Source organism: Plectropomus leopardus, chromosome 10, assembly GCF_026936395.1.
Source record: "Plectropomus leopardus strain MGB_pleo_1.0 chromosome 10, ASM2693639v1, whole genome shotgun sequence".
Taxonomy (NCBI): Eukaryota; Metazoa; Chordata; class Actinopteri; order Perciformes; family Serranidae; genus Plectropomus; species Plectropomus leopardus.
In genome coordinates, this window is record NC_142185.1 from 17,488,356 (window position 1) to 17,508,044 (window position 19,689).

General features: G+C 38.8%; 2 protein-coding genes across 12 annotated transcripts in view; both read left to right on the top strand.

Moving 5' to 3' along the window:
- Positions 1 to 756: 756 nt before the first annotated feature.
- Positions 757 to 6,194, top strand: sumo3b (small ubiquitin like modifier 3b). The gene is made up of 4 exons (XM_042495053.2): positions 757 to 914; positions 2,781 to 2,909; positions 3,497 to 3,568; positions 4,962 to 6,194. The coding sequence occupies exons 1-4, from the start codon at positions 894 to 896 to the stop codon at positions 5,025 to 5,027; spliced, it is 288 nt and encodes a 95-aa protein (XP_042350987.1). The 5' UTR covers positions 757 to 893; the 3' UTR covers positions 5,028 to 6,194.
- Positions 6,195 to 12,300: 6,106 nt separating this feature from the next.
- fmnl2a (formin-like 2a) overlaps positions 12,301 to 19,689 on the top strand; it is a 70,262-nt gene continuing 62,873 nt past the window's right edge. For 3 of the 11 annotated variants that reach the window (XM_088083180.1, XM_088083179.1, XM_088083184.1), the window contains exon 1: positions 12,301 to 12,931. In XM_088083180.1, coding sequence (XP_087939306.1) covers positions 12,818 to 12,931 — 114 coding nt within the window. In that variant the 5' untranslated portion in view covers positions 12,301 to 12,817. The remainder of the gene's footprint in view (positions 12,932 to 19,689) is intronic. The other 8 variants (XM_088083178.1, XM_088083183.1, XM_088083182.1 and 5 more) reach the window with 4 other exon arrangements.

The following is a 19,689-nucleotide window of genomic DNA, read 5'->3' on the forward strand; positions in this document are numbered from 1 at the left end:
CTGCTTCAGTCAGTTTCAGAGACACTGGGGGTTTATTCCATTCAGTTTCAGCCATACATATAAATGTGTTTTTGCCTTATATAAATATAAAAAAAGTCTATATAACCAATAGAGGAACTAGTTGTAACAATGTAGAATCCTAAATTGCATGAGACCTACCCCAAATCCTTTCAGACATGACTCTCTTTTTTAAATCTGCTTTAGATTATATTACACGAATAAGAAATGCTGATCCGTAAACCATTTTTACTTAATATGTGGAATATTAACTTGACCCTGCTCACAGTAAATGTTCTACACACTATGTGTTTTTCAGTTATCCTGGGCAACTGTCAACCATGCACATACAGTATCTGTATAGTATACACATTTTATATTTTAAATTGTTTTATAATTTTTTTAAACTAATTTGTTTGTTTTTGTTTAGTATTTTATCCTTTTTTTGCACTAAAATCACTTTTTTGCATTTTCTCTGCTTCTGACTCTTGAGCTGTTGTGATGTATGAATTTCCCCAGTGTGGGATTTATGAAGTTTTATCTTTCTTAAACTCAGTGAAAAAAATACCATCATATTTCTGATTGATTTGTTGTGTTTCTTACTCCAACTGCACAGTTGAATGCTTTTGAGCGGCCCTGGCCTGGACTGAAGGCCTTGCTTTGCTGTGGGGCCCTTTTGTTTTACCTATCTCGCGGGAATGCGCAAATTAGCTTGCGCGCTCACGTATCCGCGGCCCCGAGGAAAAAGTGGATCACGTGACCCGTTTGGGCGAATCAGATTTTAAATTTCAGTGCGCGCTCCTGGTCCAAACGAAAGAGCCGGAGGAACCGATATCCCACTACACCGTTCACACTCGGTCTCTCCGTTATTAATTAATCCCCGGGAAAACAGCACAATGTCTGAAGAGAAGCCAAAGGTCAGTACCGTGTTTCTACGCATCTTGTTCATGTTAGCCGTTAGCTGCTAATGATGCCAGCCGTAAGTTAACGTTAGCACACTCTGCTAAGCTAGCGCTGCTTCCAGGCTACGGACGCCGCATTTGAGCGGGTCGACGGAGAAAACAAAGGTTGATCAATTTGCGGATCTTTTGGCTTTTCGGCGCACAGTTTTGTGATTGTAGTGCCCCGGCATCAGAATTATCAGCTACTGCTGGTTACTCACTGGTTTGCTGTTAAGCGATATGTTTGCCATGGTCGGTACCAGAGATGGTTAGCGAAATGAATGATTTGTGCTTTCATTTGCGCCATTGTGGCTTTCTGCGCCAGTTTGAACATGGACTAGCATGCTATGCTAACTAAGGGTAGATCCGATGTGTGAATGCGTGTGTTTAACAAGCTCGTCTTTTAAATATACCGCTGACTAACTTAAGTTAGAGGCTAGTTAAGTTTGCTTTAATCGCATGTTAACGTCACTCAACCGGACACCGGCAGATCGATTTGTGGTCAGATGGACGTTAAATTAATGCTGCCTGCTGGACTGAGTGTCGGTGGTTGCTTGTAGTAACCGCAGATGCTGAAAACAGGAAGAGGAAACGTTGCTGTGTTGCCGAATGTTTTTTCTCGTTATTAAATTTCCAAAATATACCCATCTGGTTCGTTTTCATCTGAGCTCTGTATGTGAGTGAGTTTGGGTTGCAGATCCTTAAAGGGCATCGATTTTATCAATCTGAAATTAGGCCTTGACTTGTATTGAAATGACATAAATTAATCTTCGGAGAGTCTTAAAAAGTGCTCAGATGTTTGAAGTACGATTTTATGCATATTTTTTTTTCTGACGTTGTATTGTAAATACTGAAAATAATTGGTAACATAGTCAAGTAAGCCGACTGGAAAAATCCGTTATTTTCCACTTTTGTTGTTAAACCACATAGATACGTTTATGATAATATGATATGTGTATTATCTTCCATGTGTTTCACACCAATAATAAATGTTTTTTGTCAACATTTGATAGATAATTTAATTTTATCACTGGACAAAAAAAAAAAGAATGTTTATTGTTACAACAAACATTGGGGCAAAATAAAAATGTCCAAGAGTGGCATTTAAGTATTTAAACCTCTGAAGCCTTAACAGATTGGATGGATTTCTCTGAAAACATGGTAAATGGGCAATGAGCAAGTTAGCGATAAATGTTATAAAAAAAATATAAGAAGTAAACATTGAATACAGAATCTACCTTTAAAAATGTGCTACAAAAATGAATGCATTTGTCATTTACTTTTGAGCTTTTCTTTTCGTGTTTAGGTTAATTATACATATTTGCTTTGCTTTTCTTTTGACTTACTTTCAGTTGATTTTTAAAAAAATGTTTATTTACTTATTTATTTTTTAATGTCCTTTTTTGGGTTTATTTTTAAGTAATTCATTTGTTACGAAAGTTACTTTTTGTAACTTTTTACTTATAACTTGCTATTTTTTGGGCCATTTCTTAAGTTGCTGCCTTGTTATGCTTTTAAAAAGTTATAAAAAAAAAAGCCAATTCGCTCAGGTTTCAAAGGGTTAAATATTACTTGCCTTAAGCTGCAGGAACTCTGCAGCAGTATGTTGGATCTGATATCATTCCTGTCAGTACAAAAAGAGCATTTACTCGCATCACCACGGTGTCACCAGCCTTTCAAGGAGCATACATCCTGCTCATGCTGCGTGTGTCTCCACGTTGCTTGGCTATCTGATTTGCACAACCAATCAATTTGAGACATCACGCACAGTGTTGTATATTTAAGTTTCAGTTCAGATAATGCAGGTATGTTGCTGCTGCTGATGAGTGTTTCTTGTTGCAGGAGGGAGTGAAGACGGAGAACGACCACATTAACCTCAAGGTAGCTGGTCAGGATGGCTCAGTTGTACAGTTCAAAATCAAAAGGCATACTCCGCTCAGCAAACTAATGAAGGCATACTGCGAGAGACAGGTGAGCTCATTCTTAAAAAAGACTGAAACACAAACTTTCTCTATTGTTCCCTGTGGTAACAATAGACTTTTGTAGGGATGCACAATATTTTTGACCCGGTATTGGCAGATATTGGCTTTAGGATAAAATATCAGTATCGGCCAACGTGCTGATTTCTGTCAACATCACAAACTAATGTATATGTCTTTTTGATTGAGGTGAACAGGTACAAAACCTCAACCCCAAGTTGAAGTATTTTTCTTGATTTGCACAATGAGTGAATATTGCATACACTGAAAAGCATTGTATTTTATATCTCTATATGCTGGTGGGCCATCACGACAGCGTGCATGATATGATGTTCATTTCTCTACAGAAGAGACTTGATCACTAAAATGAAGTGGGGATAAAAGTTTATTATTGGTGCTGGTTGTTTTTTATAATATCATATCAGACATAGAGAAAAAATTCCAATATTGTGCATCCCTAGGCTTTTGACTTAATTAAATCGAACTCAAGATTTAATTGAATTACATTACTGTTGTTTTTCTCATTTTGTTGTTATCTGGTTGCAAAATCTTACTAAATTGTTTTTCTGGCTCTCACAGGGAGTGTCAATTCGTCAGATAAGGTTTAGGTTTGATGGACAGCCAATTAATGAAACAGACACACCTGCACAGGTTGGTGAAAGCTCGACTCCTCACACATCCCAAATATGACAAGTTGTGCCAAAAGCTCAGGTTGTCCAGCCACAGAGACGTTCAGTTTTGTCTAGTCTTAATTTTGAAGTCCACATGTGTAAAGGTGTCATCAGCACAAGGATTTAGTGAGTGTCGTAAGTATACTTGTGATGTGACATTGATTAAATAGAAAATAATGGAAAATGTTCTTCAAACCTGACTTTTGAAAAATACTGTCAGTGTTGAAAACCCTATCTTAAATGTTGACCCATTTTAAATGGCCTCATTTAATGTGTTATTCCCAAGTAGCTGATAAAAAGTGACAGCTGTACCTCCGATATTTATTTTTAGTAATAATCTCCAAGCGACTGCACAGCATATATCTCTGCAATGTCAATTTGTTTTCCGACTGAAGTGATGGACAGCTGTATTATTCTCATTGTCAGCCCAGTTGCAGTTATCATTTAAAATGAATCAAGCCGTTCAGTCGCGTACACATGTGCAGTAACAGTAGAAATAATGGCAACTCTGTCCATCAGTTCTCTGGTCATTTTAATGTCCCCGTCTGCTCAAACATGTTTGATCTGAAATATTTCCAGCAAGTAGCTCCATCTAAAACCACAATCATTTTCACACTTCTCATTGAGTGCAGAAGTGTTACTAGGGGATCTTGTAGACTGATTTTGTTTCGTTTGGACACATGCTCGCCGTGTCCCCTTGTTTCCAACTTTATTGCTAAACTAAGCAAATTACCAGCTGACACTAGCTTAATGTTTAGCTCATAGACACGAGAGGATCATCAGTCTTTATCTAAATCTTAGCGAGAAAGCAAGCAAGCAAGTTAATATCTTCACATGGCTTCTTCTTTAAAGCTGCAATAGTATTGAGTATTGTTAAAATACATGTATTTTGTATCAAGAAGACTTTTTGATATTTAGCGATTTTTTTTCTAGTTATTTGATGATTATTTTTGATTATTCTTTTCTTGGCTAAGGTTTTAACTAAGGTCATCCTCTTGTCACATTTTTACATTTTTTTGCAATTTGCAGACCAGTTCATGCAAGCTGCCTTTTCCACGTTTTTTTTTTATTAGTTAAATACAGCTGAATACAGCACAAAAAAACTGATGTCGATCCAGGTTTCAAGGCGTTAAATATTATCCAAATCAAGCAACCATTCAGAAACTACCTAAATACATTTGTCTAAAGACATTGTTTTTTAATCAGAAGCTACAGCAGATGGAGCAGAAAATGAGACATTTAATGCTTTCATTGCGAGACGCATCGCTGTCTGTACCAAAAAGTATTGATGGTTTGATACTTCATTCTCGATACTTCAGTGAGGAGAAAAAGCATTTGCTGTAGAGTAATACGTATTTTTTTTCTTGTTACAGCTGGAGATGGAGGATGAGGACACTATTGATGTATTTCAACAACAGACAGGAGGAGTCTTTTCTTAAGTCGGATGTGGACTCTTGGAAGAACATCTCCATCGTTATTTCATGTTGTATTTGTTTTTACTTAAATCTTTTTTCCCCCCCCCACTGTGCTTGGTCAGGCTCGTCACAACATAAAAGAAGGCAGATGGTTTTTCATTTGGAGCCAAATCCTAACTTTGAGATGCAGGGTAATTTTTTAAAAAGTGTTTTATTCACATAAATGGATGATTTGAAATTGTCCAAGGCAGGGACACGTCTCGGATCAGATGTGGCTCAGAATGAAAACTAAAAAAACAAATTTGCATTCTTTTGATGTTGAAATGACCTCATGCATGTCTCATAAACTTAAGCTGAACTACATGCCAAAATCATTTTTTTTCTTTCTGTTTAAGTTTTCCAGATTGTGAGCATTTAAATTCAGGGTGGGCTCAACTATTTTTAATTCCTGTACTTGATAGGATCGCTATGGAGAAAATTTGCCTGTGGTTTCTTTCTGAAGACGCGAAAGACATCATGACATATTTCTCATGTAATAAACTTTTAGTAGTCGTTTTTTTTAAAGGAACATTCAAAATAATTTGATGTATCCATGCCCAAGAAAATATGCTTGTGCCGATAAAGATCCACATGGATGGTTTACCTCAATAATGTCACCCTCATTTCAATGGTAAATAAAGTACAGTAATGTTTCTGGACCAAAAAGCTAAATGGATAGTGTTCTTTTATAAAAAAAAAAGGTTTGGTTAATATATAATATGTTGATGTGAAGGGTTGCTGTAACAGTGGTCTTTGTTGTTGCACAGCAGGAGAACAGTTCTCTTAAAGTGTACATTGATTTCTTTCCACCTTTTCAAGACTTTAGAATAAAAATAATTCACCTTTACCAGTGCAGAAACTGAGTGTCTCGTATATATTTCAGTCAGTGTATAAACAAATATTGAATCAATGCCGTGTTGCCAATTTGAATACATTCGTCTAAAATATACCTTAACGCATACTTAGTTTGTTAGACTTGTGTGTTGGTAGAAATCTTGTTTTATAAGAATATCCATCATCATTTTTAAAAAAAATCAACGTTTGCTAGATTTCCAGGGTGACATTGGCAGATACCTCCTTCTCCCCCCGTTTTTTTTCTTTGTACATTTGTTGTCCCTATACTGTAAACAATAAATATAGTTTGATACTCAGCGTCTTGCATTATATATTAACTTCCTTTTCTGTTATGAAATTAATGCTTCAGCTGTGCTGCATAACACGATGCAGGGCAAATGTTTTGAAATATTCACATCTTGGGTGTGAATAATCATGCAGCTGCCAGAAGGCTGCCTGCACTCTAAAATCGTTCCTAACCTGGATGGTGGTTTCATTCATGTAACCAGAGGTGCAAATAAATTCAGGCCAGTCATTTATGCTTTAGCGGAAACTAAGAATTGTTTACAGATGTGACGCACCGGGTATTTTTATGTTATTTGATTACAGCAGGGGTGCCCAATTTTTCACTTCAAAACTAAAACTTAGTGGTTAGCCACAGGCCAAAAGCAAACACCTGTTGTACTGTAATCTGTCATTAAGATGTGAAATGGTACTATGATCCTAACTTACCCCTTGATTGAAATGCCTTTGTGCCGCTGTCTCTGCCTCTTTTTCTCAACTAACTCAAACTTACTTATGCGCACAGCGTCAGTCCAACTTACTCAGATTATTTTTTGAAATATTTTTTGGACAATAATGACAGATCCCACATATATTATATATATTACATATATTATTATTTTTCATGTTTATTTGATTTTTTTGCTTAAAACATCTGGTGGGCCAAATGAAACCTTACTGTAGGCAAACTTTGGCTTATGGCCCCACTTTGAAAAGCCCTGTTTTACAGGTTATCTGCAGGTCCTTACAAACTCCTTATATGTCATAAATTCAATTTCATTAATGTTAGGTCTTAAAAATCAATAAATAGTCATAATTTCAAATTTACTAGGTCTTAATTACCACAAAATCTTATCTAATTTCATTTATTCATCTTTTAATTATTTAATTTAATTTAATTTTTTTTAACGAGTCAGGCACTCTTGCATGAAAGTACATGTTTCTGGTGTTGGAAATCTTTATACCTACCACTAAACCTAATACTGTATTTTTACTTTATACATGCTATTAGTGGTTGGAAAAGTGTATTTATACATAAATCCTAACTCTGCACAAGACCACATACAGTATTTAGCTCACTCTACAGTTATACTTACCTGTAATGCTTGAATAAGAAGGATTATTTGTTCAAATATCATATTTAAATTTTGTTAAACGTTTGGGTTTATTCTCCCTTGAAAAAGTTTGTGGAATCGAGATGAAAAGTTTTGAGTAAGTTGTGTTAATAATTAAGTCTGATCCACAGTGGGTAGTACACTTAAAATACACTAGAGGGCATTGTTGTTGTGGAAGTTCACAGGATCACAGTTTGCTCAGTTAAATCTGTATCTCTACTTGTTTGAATTGCTGAAGTCTCCAGCCCTTAAATTAAAACACAAAGACACATTTGTTACTCCACTCCAGCCTTGTGAGGGCCATAACTCCACAAGTCTTCTCTTACTTAAGAGAACTTCATTTCACAGATGTTACTTAGCTGAGCAGCCAAATGAACTCCCTGTGAGGCTCCTCACACAGTGGTTTGATTGTGCTGCCTTTATTTCTGGCATCTCCTTTGCATTTTATATTTCCTGGTGGATATATCTGGAGTCTCTCATATTTCCCCAGACCTCTCAGAGATGCAGCTGCAAGGTGCCCCCTCAAACCATGCAATCAGAGTCCTCCTCAGTCTGCATGTATATACTGTATAAAAGAGCACACAGACATTAACTGTAACAGGCAAGATTCCCATCAATGCATCACCGTTTCTTGTTGTGCTGTGCGTCACCATCAGCTGTGTCAGGGACGCTTGTAAGGCAGCACATACCCTTCAATGGTTGTTTTCATTGCAGTTATGGAGATAGGCATTGTTTTATTTTTATTTAAAAGCTCATTTATCGTCCAGCTTATGTCATGCACCACTCAGCTGTCAGTGCACAATGAGGTCCAATTGTTTTATATTGTGACAAGATAATACAAGAGGTAGGTCACTGAGTCCAACTAAACAGTCGTTTAAATGCATTTAAAATAAGAATGAATCATTTTCATATGCAGAATGAAATTGTGTTACATAAGTTTATATACATATAAATGACGAACATAGGCCTCTGTTTGTGAGAGTCATAATTGCCTAAGAACTCATCAAGTGTTGGTCAATGAAACTTGGCCCTCCTTCACAAGGCTAGATTAGCAACCAGACCCCCAGGGGCCCTATAAATTTAGACCTGGCTTTTGGTAATAGCGCACCAGCAATTACAGCTGTTTTAAAGGTGTATCTTTAAAGCGCAGTTAAAAGTGAGAGGAGCCTTCAGGTGGACACTTTTATGAAGATGGTCAGTTTGTCAAAAACTGGTTTAAAGGGACAGTTCAACCCCAATTCAAAAACACATATTTTTTCCTCTTACCTGTGGTGCTGTTTATCAGTCTACACTGTTTTGGTGTGAGTTGCTGAGTTTTGGAGATATTGGCCGAGAGATGTCTGCTTTTTCTCCAATATAATTGAACTAAATGGCACTTGGCTTGCGGTGCTCAAAGTGCCAAAATAATACATTTGAAAATCTCAATAGCAATGTCTCTTTCCAGAAATCATGAGCCGATACTCAAGATAAATTACAAATGTATCAATAGGCAGAAAAAAGCGAGCACGAATGAAAGGTTTGTGTTCGTCATATTGCGAGATGTAAACCATTGATGGTGTTCTCCTCAACTGTAATGTCAGCTAGCTCAGTTGAGTGGGGGTAGCAGTAAATGCACCATTCCCTCTACTCAGTGATATGGTTGGTGGGTTAGAAAGAAAATAGTGAATATGTTTTTCTCCTTTTTTATGCGGAGGTGAACTGTTTCTCTAAATAGTGCATATTTGTAATTAATCTGTGGTAAATCAGATAACCCCACAGAAAACATGGCCATGTAAAAATGTTGTCAGAGAAGGCTGTACATACACACAGAGCGGAGGATCAACAGGCGGTTAATGGGGGTCCACCTGCTCATTTCTGCTACAGGGCTTAAAATACACCAGTTTCATCCCTGTTTTTCTGAATTAGTATTATTATTATTAAATTTAACACAGAACATAGGCTGTAATCTGTAACACAGTGATAAATGTGCCACAATGAAAAAAGGTCAGAGATAAGAAAAAACTTACAAAACATAAACATTACCCAGCAAAATGATAGCTTTAATTAATTGGTCGTTGGTCTTAAATTAAATGTTAAGTTCCACATCAGCTGTCTTCATTATAGCTGAAATACTGGATGTATGTACACAAACTCCTCTTGTTTTAAACCATAACACCAATGCTAGTCCTACATGTATTTGTGTTTTTCTGGGCTAAATCCCGATCTTTAACCTTGTTCCTTCACAGATGCACTCTTGACGTGCTACCGCTTCACATGAACACCAGAATGAGCAGCATCCTGTCAGTAAATAAAATCCATTAAGTGCGTAAACATGGACAGTACATACATTGCACAACATAAGGGGAGGGTCTTCAGACAGAGCAAATCAGCTTAACGTGGAACACGCGATGATCGTATGAGGTCAGTCAGCCGTGTTTCGCTTCCTCAGTGTGTCCAGCCAGCAACCTCAGATGTGACACCCTCCCCCGTCAAATCGGTTCAGCGTGGCCTGAATGAAACCACTGTGCATCTGGAGAACCTCTGGATCGTCTCCAGACTGCTGCATGCTGATGTCACCCTTTTGTGCGTAATGTGGTCCCCACCCTGTCAGAGGATCACATTTCATCCCAATGCATGTTGAGGTCGTGAGGGAGCATACACGTGTCAGTGGCTGTGTTGTCATAAAATTGTTGCTCTACAATAATTCTTGAGTTGTGAGGCTACGAGTGAACAAATGTACTAGAGGCACTGGATTTTGTACAGCTTTGAGTGATAACATTTTACTTGTCATAGAAGAAAACATCTGTGCTTTTCATGTCAAAATGTCTCCTGTGATAAAGGCCTATTGCTCTCACTCAGTAAAGGTTTAAAAGAAAAAAAAAATCCTCAGATATAATCTGAACAAAAGCCCTGTCTGTGTTTGCTAAAGGTTTTGTCCCAGGGATACTAGCTGAGGAGAGATGTTAGAGACAAGAGAGGAAGACAGGGAAGGTTAAACTAATCACGCAATCCATCCAAGTGGAGAATTTAATTTTAGAAAATAGATTTAATAAATGAAATGCATTTCTCAGTGAAAGGATCTCAGCAACACTCACTATTAAGCTTTTGAACTTTATTTACCCCAGCAAGAGCAAATGTATGCAGCAGCTTGCCACCACCCAATACATACACACAATAGATAAGAAAAGAAAGAAAGAAGGAAAACATCAGTCGTATCTTTACCTCTATCTGTAAGTCTAAATGTTCTATAAAATTTGCTTTTCATGCTTTGGTTTTCAAACATGCTTCAGGTCTAGACACAACTAATAATCACACAGTTTTAAGCCACATGTAGTTTAATTACTGCAATGGCGTCTCTAGACCAGTTCAAATGTTGTTCTACGGGCTGAGGACACATGCACTGAACTGTTTGGATTTGTTCTCCAAAAGACTAACGATACCAAGCGGCAACCTCCAAGGCTCAAAAATGAAGCGCCATGTAAGAAAGCCTTGCTTTATGGCAGAAATAAACATGTTTACGGCCCTGTAACCAATTTCAACATTCATAACAACTATATGGGGGATACTTTTTTTTTAAACTTACCCTTTTAAATTTTATTAAGGCCCAAAGTAAAGCGTATTTAAACGGGGGTCACTTTAGGTGACAGGCTGTCTGCCAATAGTGTCCTTAGCTTCTCAGTCGGATCCACCTCACACTCCCAACAGCTCCAACCTCTTACCCAAATATGGTCACTTCTGCTTCCGAAAACCAACATGGTGATGGCAGAAACGGGAGTCCACAAACTGATGGGTGATGTAACAGGAGCTATGTCCTTTACTTCATACAGGCCATGGCTTTTACAGAAAGAGGAACACAGGGATCTTTATCTAAAAAAAATTCTGATACAGACTTCTAAACATAGTTATATTTGGCATATAACAAGAAATATATTATCAATTACCACAGGGACAGAAGATTCATGGGGACTTCAACCATCCTATTATGTTCAGCTGTAAAGAATAGCTATAATGTTTCCTGATCAAATTGACTTGTTGCATGTTTAACCATCTGAAAGTAGTATATATTTTCCCCATAAATATTATCTATAGCTCAATAAATATGATTTTATTACCAATTAGTGTAACCGCGTTTTTCACCTCTTACAGATCACGTTTTTTTTGATGAGAAATCACTTGTTTTCCATGAAAAAATAATTTCAAACTGTTTTTTTCTGAACAATAGTAAAAATAGACATACACTACAGTTGTTTCAATAAATTCCTTTTTTTCAACATTTTTGAAATAGGTTCTGTTTTGGGGGTATGTTGATTAATACAGACAACACTTCATACACAAATACAAATGATACAGATATTAAAGAATCCACAGTCAGACAAAAGAAAAAAAAAAGAAAAATAAACAAAATCGAACCAAATTAGACAAACCAGCTTTATGTTCCCACAGCGTTCTTCTTATAGTTTGGGCAACATTGTCTATAAACATGGAAACTCTATAGACAATGTTGCACACTTTTTTTCCCAAGATATTTTTATTGAAGGCATTTTTTGTATAAAAACACAAAAGAAAGAAGACAGACAAATGACAAAAAAACAATAATAAAAAAACAAACACAATCAAACACAGTGACCCCCCACCTGCATCCCTGGCATGGAAGAAATAACTGCTCAAATAAGTTAATTTTTTTCAAAAAATAAAAAAATAAAATAAAATCAAGTAAAGCATGAGGACCCACGTGTTGCTAACATGTATATCACAAGCATTAGGTAGACAGAATAATAAGGGAGGGGGCGAGTTTTGTACTGACTCAGTAGTTTAATGGATGAAATGATGGTAATAAAGCCTGAGCACACATTTTTTTATCCTAAATTGTGAAAAAATACACACAAAGTAAATGATGAATTCACTTCATAGAGCCCCTTTCTGAGGAGGGTCGCTGTGGCCCCAAGTTTGTTGTCTCTCACAATGGACTCGAAGTACCACAATGCAACACAGAAATTATCATCTTCTTAGCTCCGGCGTTGGGAGCTACGCCCCAAGAAGAAGTGGGAGGTTTGCCCCTGAAAGGGCTCATTGTAGGGGAGGGATGAGAGTGTGTGTGTGCGGTGAGTGTGTGTGTGCACCGTGGAGCCCCCTCCTCCTTAACTAGCTGGTCAGCAGCGGAGGGATTAGTGAAGCCAGCACTGCTAACAGAAGGAGGGGGGATTGCAATAAGCGTGAATCATGCCCGTCGTCATTACTACCGGCTGGGAGTGGAGCCGAAATTGTGCAAGATACGGATAACAGCGAAGAAAGGTCCGTGTGGATCGAGTCAAGTTTCCAGAGGACTCCTCTTTTCTGCCGTGAAAATGTCTCACCGGGGGCTCCTCTGCCGCCGCCGCTGCTGCTCCTCGGACCCGTCGCATTATTTTGCTTCCTCCCTCACATGTGCTTTATGTTGAACAAGTGGTAGAAACCTGTGAGAGAGGACGACAAATCAAAGGACGTGCGGATATTTCTTTCATTTATCGCCGTGCAGAGATTTTCTCAAGACAGAAAGGGGGGAAAACTTGTACTTGTTGGTCAAACATGGGGAACGCAGGGAGCATGGACCAGCACACTGATTTCAGAGGACACAACATGCCTCTGAAACTACCCATGCCCGAGCCGGGGGAACTGGAGGAGAGATTTGCAACCGTTTTGGTGAGAGAAAGAAACATTTTCATTTGTTTGCTCTTTGTTCCCTCCATGCTTCAGGGTGCTTCAGAGACGGGACAGCTGTGTGTAGGTTGGACCTCTGTTTGTCCAGCACGCCTGTCCTTTGTTGTTCAGGGGAAAAAATAGGGGGCATCCCGACTAAAAAAAGGCACTTATGTCAGAGATATTGCACAGCTAGAATACAAACTCAAAAGTTACAGTACTGTGCAAAAGTCTTAGGCCACCATAGAGTTAGCAAAGTTGTAATGAGGACATAAATGTATTATTACTAAGTCTACAATGAATACAGAGAACAAGTACAATGCATTAAAATAACAAAAAAGTCAGAACAAACTGGCCTCTTCAGACTGATATTTAGTGTGAAAAATGCAATGTACAACCATAGCGATCAACATTAAGCTTTGGATGTATCTTGAATGCAACCTGGTGTAAATACACCAGAAATTTAACATTGTAAATCTCATATTGTCTGCCAAAGAGAGTTCAAGACATGCCAAGTGGAAAGGGAGGTCACACAAAATACTTTACAGAGAGGTGAGTGAGAAACAAATAATCATTATAACCTTGTTATAATAACAAAGTTTTAGGACTTTAAAGGCTTTTGCACAGTGCTGTAGGCAACTCTTTAAGGTATTCTCAATCCTTATCAAAGTACCAAATAAAGTTTTTTAAGACTGTAAACACATTTAGATAACTCTTTTTTGTGTGACTCAACAAGTTTTTGAGCTTTTCATGTTCTTGCTTCACCAATACTAAACATCCCATCTTCTTGGCTCCCTTGACTCCAAACACAAGACCATAAATTTACTGCAGACTTCTATTTATCAGCCGACGTCCAGCCTTTATGCTTCTGTAAATTTCCACATGAGACACCTGCAGTCAAATTCTTACTTTTATGGCATTCTCTGTACCCCAGCTTTATGAGCCCACTACTGAAGCTGTACGTGCCCGACATGCCAGCTCCTCCTTGAAACATCTGTCACATCATAAAGTGTCAACAGCGTCTGTCAACACTTATGCTACCTGGGAGTGAACGCTTAACATTCCCGGTGTTGTTGAAAAGATCCTCTAGACTTTTAAGTGCTAACAGGTCAGTTAAGAAGAGGAGAAAAGTGTTTTTTTTTTTTGATGGTGGATAAACGTTTACAATGTGTTGATTGATTTGTGGGAATTTAGAAGGACTAAAGTATTATTCACCATGTTCTCTTGGAGCATCATCACAGAGGCCATTATTGCAACTTTTTGCTGATGAGGAGAATTTCCAGTCCACAGCTCCCCAGTCAGTGAATAAAGGCCTAAATCGAAGAACAGTGCAGTGATGGTGAAATTTGAGAGCTGGCTAAATGTGGGTCAAACGTGATTGTCGCCTGGCCCACTGCTCCCATAAACATTAGACGCTCTCAAGAAGGAATTTGACTTGAGGTAGCAGGTTTTTCCAGCAGCGTAATTGTGAACTCGTCTTTAACACAGAGGAAAGCTTTTTTTTTTGATGCAGGGATTTGTTTTTGTTAATGGGAACAGATCTTATCAGCCCATTACAAAAAGCGGATCAAGTTTAAGTCACATCAGTATTGTGTTGTGTTGGGGTGTGATTGCTGCTTGTCAGACGCCGATGAATCCCATTCTGCGCTGGAGGCAGCAGACTTTGGGGTAGAGAGATTTTGACGTCATGCACCGAGGGATTTGGGCCTTCTCCTTAATCACGTCTGCCTTTAGAGTCACCTACTTATTGTTAAGAGTTGAGGTTTCCCCGACTAACACTCTGAGCTTTAAATGTCAGGGATATGAGGACGATTAGGATCCATACGATTGGTGTACAAAACTAATCCTTTATTATGCTTTCCAGAAAAAAAAAATTACCTGTCCAATTCAAGGATTTCGTGGGCTGGCTGTCAGAAAAGCCGATCCTCACAGCATGTCAGGAACTCCCCCGCTCCCTCCCTTCCTCCTCCCCTGCTGCCAGCATGATGCCTCAGCTCTTGGCGGGATGGAAGCCCTCCAGCATTAGAAGAATTTAGTGCTATAATCACAGCATTTAGTGTTATTTACTGCCATTTAAACCCTAATGTGCCTCAGCCGTGCCTGATGGCAGTTGGCTCCATTGATTGCGGGAGCGAGTGGCACTGTGTGACTCAGATGACATCACTTGAATTTGAATAGCAGATGAATAGGTTGATACCTTGTCAGGCCGCTTTGTTTCCCAACACATCAGCGGTCACCAGTGCTTATGAATCAACAGTTAAAGGGATATTTCACCAGTTTTCAACCAGCTTTGAATCAAATCAATGTGGGTAGTGTGTGCAGATGAACTGTAGTTAACTTCCCTTTCTCTAACCAGTGCTAAGATACCCTTTCTCCCCACTCGGCGAAACAAATTAGGCAATTTACGTCACTTGATGGACTTTCGCCAGCTCGCGGGCTCTTGCTCAAACTACAGGCTATACTGCCGCATTTATATATTGCCCACCACCCATGCAACAGCGGGGACAAATAGTATACAGCTGATCAAGACAGTTGCCCGCTCCCCTTTGTCTTTCTCTCAAACTCTGACTGAAATCTGATCAAATGGTAAAACAAGTCTGTGCTGGTCAAAAATAAACAGGGCTGAACCCGACTAAGAATTCTGCCACACATATTGGATTTGGCTGTCTAATGCGAATATTCAACGGTTGGTTTTGTTTTCCATATAAAGTTTTAAAGTTTGAAGTTGGCTCAGTGGGGTGTTCAGGGTGACAGTGGCATTCGTGTAAAATAGTAAACAAGCTCATGGCGCCAATGATGATCGCAACATATCAAACAAAAAACCCGAGACTGTCTTGTATCAACTTGCTGTGAGCTGTAAATTCATCACTTCAGAGTTGCATATTTCTCAAATGCTTTGAGAAACATGTTTTAGCTTACCGTTTAACTGTAATACGAGATCCCCGGCCTCCGCTGTTTCGCTCAGCCCAGTTTACATTTGGTCACTCAGCAGCAGTGTGTCTGGTAAGGGGCGATCTGGTGTTTGTAGGTTTTATACTCCTTGAGCAAGAGCTTCCTTTCTCTCTGGTATGTAGCACTAATTTAAAAAGTATTTGAATCTGTGTACTGCAGAGGCGGCCACGTTTTATGTGAGGACTCTCTTAATATCTGTGAAATACTTATTTAAGTGTACTTGCTGATGAATGGCCCTTTTACTCAATAATCTCTCATTGCTTCCTTTATCAATCGCAAAATATTATATTTTGGTTTGATTCATGTTTTCCTTCAACATATTCTGCACCTGGGCATGATGGAATAGCAGCAGGACTGTTTACCTGCCACTCCTTATATGTTTGATCAACAGGCAGGCCCTGGATCGCAGCAGGGAGCCGCTTGGATTAAAGGCTTGTGCTGTGAGCCACCACATTCAAGCACTCGCCTCCTTAAACCCTTGAGTTTGTTATCAAGGACATACAGTCTTTGAATTTTGGACCATGGTGCATGATGTTAAAAGCCTGCTTTCAGATATTGACTCATGACCTCCGTCATCTGGGCAGACCACATGTGTGTGTAACCACACATAGAGAACACAACTGATTCCCACGGTAAAAATTGTAAATTTAGATCATCAGCTCCACATGTTTTTTTTTTTTTTTTAATTCTCAGGCCTAGATGAATAAAATACAATACGAATTTGCAAAAATTCCTAATTTCTTCAAGCAGATCAGAAAACATATTATCAACGAATAAAAATAGAAGACAAAAAATGTAATTAGGCCCTTTCATCAAAATTTTGGTACTTTGCAGGATTTACTTCTTGTGTTACACACACGTTTCTGACAGTACGCAAAAAGTATTGATGTGTGATACCAAGTCCTAATTGCTAGTTGTGTCTACTCAAAGTAATAATTTTAGATACCAGGCCTGTTTGCTTCCATATAAAAGAAGCCATTCGCTGCCATTCATTTTTGTAAAGTATGAAAAACAACTTCGACAAGCTCCGAGAACCTGGTGCACGGAAAAAGTGAGTAAGTGGACCTTGAGTGTTTCCATGGTCAAGGATGAACTTTAAAGCTTAATGTAGTTTATAATTATTTATGTCTTAGCTTAGTGATTTGTCTTTGCACACAAATATATGACAAACTACACTCTGCTTACTGTTAGCTACCTCACAACAGTAAGAAACAAAGTCCTCACTAGGACATAACTTTTTTTTGGCCACATCTGTGCTTTTTTGTGTATTTTCTTCAAGGGACAGCGCTTAATTTTAAAGGGACAGTTCACCCCAAAATCAGAAATACATATTTTTCTTCTTACCTGTAGTGCTATTCATCAGTCTTGATTGTTTTGGTGTGAGTTGCAGTGTGTTGGCAATATCGGCCGTAGAGATGTCTGCCTTCTCTCCAGTATAATTGAACTAGATGGCACTCAACTTGTGGTGCTAAAAGTGCCAAAAAATACATTTTAAAAACTTAGCAGCAATGTCTCTTCAGAAATCATGACCCGGTTACTCAAAATAATCCACAGACCTTGTAAGCAGTTTCATGTGGGAACTACTTTCTTTCTTCTGAACTACAATTACCAACTTTATCACAGTGCAGAAGGAAGTGTGCATCTACTCACAGACAAGAAGCTTGTGCCCATGACAGTGTGAGATGTAAACATTAAGGGCATCGTCCCTGGCTGAATATGGTAGAAAGAAAATATCTCCTACGCGAAACTGCTTACTCCAAGGTCTGTGGATTATCTTAATGTATTTTTTTTAGTGCTTCAGGTTGTATTGTATCGGACAGAAGGCAGTCATGTTTGCAGCTGATATCTCCAACACGTGGCAACTCACACCAAAACAATCTAGTCTAATAAATAACACTACAGGTAACAGAAAAAATAGTTTATTTGATTTTTGGGTGAACTTTCCCTTTAAGGTTTGACAGTTTAAAGTTTCTATATAAAATTCACGCTAAACAAAAAGCTGTCTACTAAGCCTACATAGAGTGATCTGGCTGTGTGTGATCGTAGAGTCTCTTTCTGGAGAAACCTCAGGGTTTACTGCCTCCTGAGTTGGCATTTTCTACTAAATGAAAAGCTCCCATTGAAGTCTCTGTCTCATGAGTTCCTGGAGCCAAGGGCTGATCTTCAAAATAGACTTAGGCTAATTGTAATGCAAGGCCTCTGCCATGATAACAGAGGCTAATTCACATGTGACCTTGGCCTTGAAGTGAGGTGCAGTTTAAACCCAAATATTCATTGTTTGACGCACTAATAGGAGGGAAGATCATGCAGGTGTATGCTGGAATGTAATCATTGTTTACAAGTTTTTAATGAGGAGTTTGCTGTGTGTTTAAGGCCTTTTGTGTCTCGTAAATGTTACTGGTTGTAGTGTATTGAGGGTTAGGTTTTCCCATAGATCTATTATGGGAAGCATCCAGGGAAAATGTCTCTGTAGTTACTCTGGAGAGCATGTTTACAAGCCTTCACCTCTCTGCTGGTTGCCATAGTGCTGGTGAGACAAGTCTACAAGAGGAAGATGGGTCACACATGATGATGAGCCAGGGCAGCCCTCTTGATGTTTATACAGCACAACACTGATTCACATCAAAATCCCGGTAGATCAATCTCCCCTGCACTTATTGACTAATCAATCTAACACTGTCATTTAGCCAACCATTAGAGAGTATAAGCAACTCTTCAAAGTGGCAATTTTGTCTGTCAGTCCATGAGTGCACATTGGCTGAGAGCATGTGAAATGACAGTCAATCTCTGTGAGTCACATGTACAGAATGAACCAGTCTATATGCTTCATGCTGAACCGCAGCAGCATGACTCTGTGTAACAGGAATTCAGCTCAGGCCTCGTGTCTCCTCCTCTGCCTCAGCTCACCACAGAGCTGACATCAAATAAACTTGTACCCACATCCAGGAAACTATCCACTTCAATCTCAGGGCTATAATGTTTGATGAATGTCATGACTGCTGTCAGGGAGGCACAAACGTTTACAGCCATTACTTGTTTAAAAGCCATATGGAGAGACTATAGACTATAGGCTTAGCTGTTGTTGTAGCTGCTCTTCCAAATAGTCTGTCCAGATTACATCTAAGCTACTTTGTTTGAAGGCCGCCGAAGCACCCTGAGCTGCTGTTATTTGTTCCGTGAGGCTCTGCATCTGAAATCTACTCCTCAGATTAATCACATGAGCAGCCGCCACATTCAACCGAAGTGTAATTTGTCACATTGACAGATCCAAGCTAGCAGCGCGTTCTACCTGCACACACCAATTCAATGTGAAACCTCTCACAGAAGTCTTCAGCTGTGCCCAGACAAACTGAACAGAGTTTTCAAAGACTGAAGGCATATTGCAAATGTTTCAAATATCTGCAGTGTGCAGAAGAAACATATTAGCCATAACAACTTCATGCAACCATGTAGTATGTGAAATGTATGCAGGATGTTCAGCTTGAGACGTTTTGTCCCACGGCAGCCAAAAACATTGAATGATGCTGCTGTAAACATCCGCTTTATCATGTTCCCAACATCGCTTGTTATTGAAAATGTCATTTTTGTTGCCTCTTTTTTAAAGATATGATTTTGTATTTCATTTTCTACATTAATATAGGTGTATGCACAGATGATTGGCAAATTAATGGGAAAAACCTGAATAAATGAGTGAAGAATTCAATAGATCCAGGTGCTGTTAAACAGAGCATGAGGAGTTTCGCAGTAGTTTGGGTTTGAAAATGATGAGAACTGTGCACACTGCTCTTCGCTGTCACCACATCTTAACC